General features: G+C 28.7%; 1 protein-coding gene across 1 annotated transcript; it reads right to left on the reverse strand.

The window, feature by feature from the left end:
- Positions 1 to 276: 276 nt before the first annotated feature.
- Positions 277 to 6507, reverse strand: LOC110777233 (transcription factor SRM1-like). The gene is made up of 2 exons (XM_056832088.1): positions 6230 to 6507; positions 277 to 754 (listed from the first exon to the last, which is right to left on the reverse strand). Exons 1-2 carry the CDS (start codon positions 6505 to 6507, stop codon positions 277 to 279), a joined length of 756 nt encoding a protein of 251 aa, XP_056688066.1.
- Positions 6508 to 7621: the final 1114 nt, after the last annotated feature.

Raw genomic sequence — 7621 nt, forward strand, 5'->3', positions numbered from 1 at the left:
GTTTCTCTTCTGATGACATAGATGATAGAACAGCATCTTAATTCAGCTACTAACCGGCCACAATAATCAATATCCGTGACAGAAATATGAACCTAAACTTTTAAGGACTGCTCAAAAACTAGTTCAGTACATACGTACTAAATCGAAACATGTCTGTATCAAACTTAAAGTTGTTCATTGGAAATACAATTGATTAGAACAATATAGCTCAAAATGCTTAATTACGTACTTAAACACGCGCCCTAATTAGTACGTACTCCAATTAGGCCTAGAAACTTAAAAGGGCATATGATGAGTTCCTTGAGGAAACCAATCATATGGTGCTGAAAATAACTCATCAAAATTAGCACATTGATCATAATAACCCAAATCATTCCCCATAATCATTTGTGATGAGTTGTTGTTGTTGTTGTTGCTGCTGCTGCTGCTGCTTGTTAAAGTTGTCGCTTCGGCACTTAAACAATAATCATCCTGCTTATTGTTGTGAGTTGGTTGATTATGATGTTGAGGGATATGTGTAATTACAGAATGGCGATTGGGATTCCTTGCTGAGGTTTCGACAATGGAGGAGTTTAGAATACGAATGTCGTGGATGCTGTAACGACGTTTTTCAACAGGGGTACAACACTTGAGACGCCTGAAATACTTCTGCCCATGGCTTGCTACTTGGGATGGTGTCTTAGTTGGGACATAATACATTGATATGTTCTTCCATTCTCCTTTCCCTAACTTGTCTAGTCCTATCAGAAATAACCTGTATATATATACAATTCATACCATTTTGCAAATTAGTTTTAAATTTTGCGTTTTCAATTCCTCACACTTGACCAGACCACCCCAGAACCTATTTACGTTCTAATATATTTAGGTAATGTTGTATCACAAATTAAATACTCTTGCAATCGTAGCTAGTACTCCCTCCGTCTCAGAATACTTGAACCGGTTTGATCGGAACAAAATTTAATACAAAGTAATTGACTTATTAATTATTTAATTAGATGGTAGTTGATAGTAGTGTATTTTTTAATATAGAGATGAATATGTGTCAACTTTTTAAAGGAGGTAAGGGGTAGAGGGGATGGTGCATGGGACCACAAAATAACATGTGAAAGGGGGTGATTGATATAATATTAATAAAAGTTTGTCATTTATCCGAGACGGCTTTATAAGAAAAGCGGTGCAAGTATTCCGGGACTGATGGAGTATTTGCAATCGCTAACTGTTGTACCCGGGTACAGCCAGCTCTGGCTGTACCCCCCAAAAACGACACGCTCATATTGTTTGTTCATTCTTGTCGACTGTTTGTTCTTTTTTATTGTACTGTTTGTTCATTCTTATTGTACTGTTTGTTCTTTCTTGTTGTACTGTTTGTTCTTTCATGTTGTTTTTTAAATTCATCATCAAATTTTCATAATTGTTGTATATTTTGTTCTTTCTTCTGGAATTTTATGTTCTTTTCTTGTTTATTTGTTTGTTTATAATAATCATATGGTTAATGTTCATAATTAAACTCTTCATTAATCTTTTATTCTTTCTTTTTGTATTGTTTGTTCTTTGAATTTTATGTTCTTTTTTATATTGTTTGTTCTTTCTTGTTTATTTGTTTGTTTATAATAATCATATGGTACGTTAATGTTCATAATTAAACTCTTCATTAATCTTTTACTCTTTCTTCTTGTATTGTTTGTTCTTTCTTGTTGTACTGTTTGTTCTTTCTTGTTGTTTTTTAAATTCATTCATCAAACTTATTGTTGTATTGTTTGTTCTTTCATGTTGGCTTTAAAATTCATCATAAAATTGTTCATAATTGTTGTATTGTTTGTTCTTTTTTCTGGAATTTTATGTTCTTTTTTATATTGTTTGTTCTTTTTTGTTGAATTATTTGTTCTTTCTTGTTTATTTGTTTGTTCACAATAAATATATGGTTAATGTTCATAATGAAATTTTTCACTTCATTGGTCTTTTATGTTTTTACAAGCGCCTATATTGTTTATTTCCAAATAAATAAATAAATGTTCATTTTCAAAATAGTAAATGTTCATTCCAAATAAATAAATAAATGTTCAATTCCGAAATAGTAAATGTTCATTTCCGAAATAGTAAATGTTCATTTTTGTAGTTTATTTCCAAATAAATAAATAAATGTTCATTTTCAAAATAGTAAATGTTCATTCCAAATAAATAAATAAATGTTCAATACCGAAATAGTAAATGTTCATTTTCGAAATAGTAAATGTTCATTTTTGTAGTTTATTTCCAAATAAATAAATAAATGTTCATTTCCAAAATAGTAAATGTTCATTCCAAATAAATAAATAAATGTTCATTTCCGAAATAGTAAATGTTCATTTTTGTACCAGTATTTTTTCTTTCTTGTTGTATTGTTTGTTCTTTCATGTTGGCTTTAAAATTCATCATAAAATTATTCATAATTTTAGTATTGGCTGTTCTTTTTTCTGGAATTTTATGTTATTTTTTATATTGTTTGTTCTTTTTTGTTGAATTATTTGTTCTTTCTTGTTTATTGGTTTGTTCATAATAAATATATGGTTAATGTTCATAATGAAATTGTTCACTTCATTGGTCTTTTATGTTTTTACAAGCGCCTATATTGTTAATTTCCCAATAAATAAATAAATGTTCATTTCCAAAATAGTAAATGTTCATTCCAAATAAATAAATAAATATTCATTTCCGAAATAGTAAATGTTCATTTTTGTAGTTTATTTCCAAATAAATAAATAAATGTTCATTTCCAAAATAGTAAATGTTCATTCCAAATAAATAAATAAATGTTCATTTTCGAAATATTAAATGTTCATTTTTGTACCAGTATATTAATGTTCATTTTAAATAACACAAAACGACATCGTTTTGGATGGGGGTACAGCCAGCTTTGGCTGTACCCAGGTATAGCCAAAAATTTGCGGAGTACTTGATAACGGATTTGAGGAATTAAAGAAGGGAAAGGCCCAAATAATTAAGACGTATTCCGTACATCACATAAAATCTTTATTTTCCATGTATAATTGTTTGTACTGACATGACAGTATAACCCTTGTATATCACTAGTTATTTGGTTGGTACTCCCTCCGTCCCTTAATACTCACATTGATTTGATCGGTACAGAGTTTAAAATACTTGAATTAATTTATTAATTTGATGGGTAGTAGTCGATAGCGACATATTTTTTTAATATAGTTAGTAGGAAATTTGTAAGGGGATAGTGGGGATGTGAATTTTTAAAGGTTTTTTTGTAAGGAGTGGGTTAGTAGGTAAGTGTGAAAAATAATTTTCATTTATAGAAGCGGTGCAAGTATTAAGGAACGAAGGGAGTACACAATTTTATTCTCTTCATTACTCCGTATCTACTTATCTAATATAAACAATTTTTTTTGACGGTATCTAATTTAAACAATAGGAAATTTTGTGAAACACTACCTTTAAGTTTGGTGGTTTTGTGAATTGCTGCCTTATAAAAACTTTTTAAAATTTAACTACCTTACAAGTTTAGTTTGTTTGATTAACATTACTATTTGACGTTTTCCGTTAATGTTTTTCGTCGTGTATTTCTTCTATTCTTTTAAATATCTCTGTTCATTTGTCATATTAAATAACCATTGTAGTGAAGTTCAATGACGGAAAACATTTAACAAAAAACGTCAAATGATAGTGTTAGTCAAACAAACCAAATTTATAAGGTAGTAAAATATAATTTTCTTTTTAAAAGGTAGCAATTCAATAAGATCACATTTCCCAAACAATAAGATCAAATTTGATACACAATACGTTTTTATAGATCACTGATATAAGGTAACTCCAAATCGAACCTTAGGATTTGTAATTAAATCTTTATTGTTTAGAATGTTGATGACGATAAAAAAACTTACATTATCGTATATTCGTATTATCAAACCTGGTTTTTAATCCGTGTTATACACAGGTTTCTTAACTTATAATTTTGACTATATTGTCTAAATAGTATAGGAAATAATACGAAAATTATTAGACAATAAAGATGATGGATATGGAATGTGATAAAATTATTGAAATAAAAATGTGAAACAAATAAAATTATTTGTATTAGAAAACAAAATATTAAAGATAATAAGAGGAAAGGATAGGTAAAGAGGAAATAAAATATACTATTATACTACAAAATATTAATTAGCAAAAAGTTTTGCATGCACAAAGTGTATAATAAATTTATTGTGCACCAACATAACTTTTACCCAGTTTTCTCTAACTTTTAATCATTTTTCTCTAACTTTTATATTATTAAAAAAAAATTAATAGATAAACATTTTAAAGTGTTAAATGATTAATTTTATACATTATTAGTGATTTTGAATAAATATTTTATTAAAATCAAAAATTTTATTACTAAAAATAGATAACTTTTACATATATATAAGTGTAACTTTTAAGCATTTTACGTCAACGTTAAATTGGGTGTACAATATTTATCGGACACCCTATGTAAATAAGAATGTGATATCATTGTGTTAAAAATTTCTTGTTTTATTTTTTTTAATATATAGATTGGATAAGAGCAATATTTGGACAATAACCTTGTTTATAACAGAGCGATTTCCTTCAATATTGTTTGATGATTTGTAAATTTCTAAAATACGCTACTTTTTCACTTATTTCTCACTCTACCGTCCACGTCAGCAAGAAAGCCGGTCTAATTTTTTTTATAAAATCTACAATAAACCGCTATCTGAAACAACGATTTAAAGAGGTAAACCGCTATCTGAAATAGCGGCTTATAAAACCACGCGGTTTTATAAAGTTTTGTTTTAAAAGAAATCGCTATCTCAGATAGCGGTTTATACCATTGAACCGCCATCTGAGATAGCGGTTTGCTTTAAAACAAAACCGCCATCTCAGATGGCGGTTCAACGCTGAACCGAAAAAAAAAGCTTTTCTTTCTCCCTTGTTGACGTGGATGGTATGGTGGGAATTAAGTTAGAAAGTACTCCCTCCGTATTTATTTAAGAGATACACTTGGCCGGGCACGGGTATTAAGAAAAATAATTGAATGAAATAAAGTAATAAAACAAGTGGGGTTGAATAGATATTTTAATAAGAAAAACAAGTGGGGACCATGTCATTTTAGGGAGTGTGTGGTGGGGGTGATGGTGGGGGTAGGGTGTAGATATATTATTTAATTAGATGGTGGGGTTGATAAGTTACTAAAAATGGCAAGTGTATCTCTTAAATAAATACGGGCGGAAAAGGTAAGTGTATCCCTTAAATAAATACAGAGGGAGTACTTTTCTTTTGGGAATTATTGGATCTTTATGCAATATTAAAGGAAATCGCTCGTTTATAACACAATATTTAAAATTTCAAACTTCTTGATATTTGTTTATTTGTTTAGTTGTAATAATTAATTATGATTGTATTATTTTTCTCCCAAAAAAATTACTCTACTTAATTAGAAATTGAGTATTAGTATAAAAAAAAAGGGGTAAAATTTTATGAGCATCGATGACTTCCTTTGCGGCTCCCTAGTACATGAAACACATAACTTATTATACACCACCATAAAGATATAATTAAGAATTAAGGGGATACTTAATTCAGCTAATTGAGAAAATTGACGACAAAAATTGGACCATACAAGTATCTACGTACTCGTTACGTTCCACAATTTTTTTTTCACTTTTTCATTATGGACGATTTTCAATGCATTATTTTGACTATTAATATTTTTAGTTAGATATGACTATATGAGTATTAGTTAAAATTATTAAAAAATTGATATTTGAAATTATATTGAAAATATTTCAATGAGATACGATGACAAGCTAATGTTTTCTCTTATATTTAAACTAAAAGTTAGTTTTTTTAATTTGACCACGTGAATACTGAATAGTAATGTGAAGAACATCCTGGAACGGAGGAAATATAAAGTAATAATGAAATAGAGCATGAATATAAAGTTAAGTTACCTAGTATGATGTTCATTTGTCCATAATGCACTACTTTGACCATTAATATCCGATAATACGTATTAGATAAAGTTAAAAAAATATGATATTTTAAAAAGTTTACATTGAAACAAAAACAAAGAAATATATTCTCTTATATTTAAACTAACAATTATAATCAACGCTTTTAATCTTTAATCACGTGAATAGTAAATGTAAAAAACAAAATGCAGTGGAAGAATTATGAAGTAATAGTGAAATTAATAGGGCGTATATGAAAGTTAAATTACCTATGCTCTTCATCTGTCCACGGTACACCCTTACGTTTCTTATCAACATCAGCTCCATTTGGGAAACAAAATTCACCCATCTCAATCATCGCAATATCAGCAATAAGTTTTTCATAATGGCTCTTGATTTGTTCAAGAGATTTCCATGGCATTTTAGCCATTATTTTTTCAAATAAACTAGGAGAGCTAACATCTAACTCAGCTAAAGCATTTTCAAACATCTTGTTTTCATAACGTGTCCACACTTGATTATTATTGTCCACATTTGAATAATTCATATTTGCTTTGATAATAATGTTATAATTTTGTTGATCGAACATTTGAGCTTACTTCTTACCATAAACGAGTGTAGTACGGTCTATATATACAAAATTCAAGCTACGCAAAATTAAGGTGTATAATATCGGTTAGGATCTTGTATTCTATTGTATTTGTCTCATTATATATGCATGAGACATATCATGCCATGTGTACCAATTATTGAGTATAATAAAGTACATATTAAATGACTAAGTTTAATTTTGTCACATGCATGTCACAAGTTAAGAAGAGGTGTGACACAAGATGGAACAAAATTAAACATATATAACCCCGCCCATAGAATAATGGTAAAGGGTAAGCATAATAACACACGCGAGTTTTCGTCATTTTGCTAATGATTGATATAATTTACTCCAAATCTGTTCGATTTGATATCCATTACGATTCCCTTAAAAAAAAAATTTAAAAAAACCTCATACAAATTAAAAATTGTTATATATGGTCGATATTGAAGATTTGAAGTAAATGTGGCACCTTTTATCTATCAAGTATCATCCACATTTAGGGGTCGTTTGGTTCGCAAAACTGGAATGGAATGGTATGGAGATCCATACCTGAGAGGAATGGATTCTAAACCCCATACCAATATGAAATTGTTTGGTTAAGTCGGGGAATGGTTTCAACATCCAATATATGTTGTTTGGTTCACTCTTGATTTTGGAATGGATTTCTTATGTAACAAATTTCTATTTATCTATATTTTTAAATCTTTTTTCCCCAACTTATGGAGCATTTCAATATTTCTTAGATAAAAAAATATATCCAACTTATAATTACTTTTTTTTACGGGATAATTAATATTCTTGTACATTTATTTATTTCCAAGTAAAAATTTTACAGAACCAAAAAGACTGAAAAATAAATATTAAATAAAGTTTAAAAAAGAAAAAATTGTATAAGCAAATTAACTCAGATCAGGAGGTTAGTGTAAAATATAATAGAGAAAGGGAAAAGCTTGAATTGGATTGATTGAGCAATGCTCATATTTATAGTACAATTACGTAAACCTCTCCTAATACAACAAGGCCTAGAACTTTATTTAATCTAAGAGATTATGCTCCTGCTATCTCT

This window comes from Spinacia oleracea, chromosome 6 (genome assembly GCF_020520425.1).
Source record: "Spinacia oleracea cultivar Varoflay chromosome 6, BTI_SOV_V1, whole genome shotgun sequence".
Classification (NCBI taxonomy): Eukaryota; Viridiplantae; Streptophyta; class Magnoliopsida; order Caryophyllales; family Amaranthaceae; genus Spinacia; species Spinacia oleracea.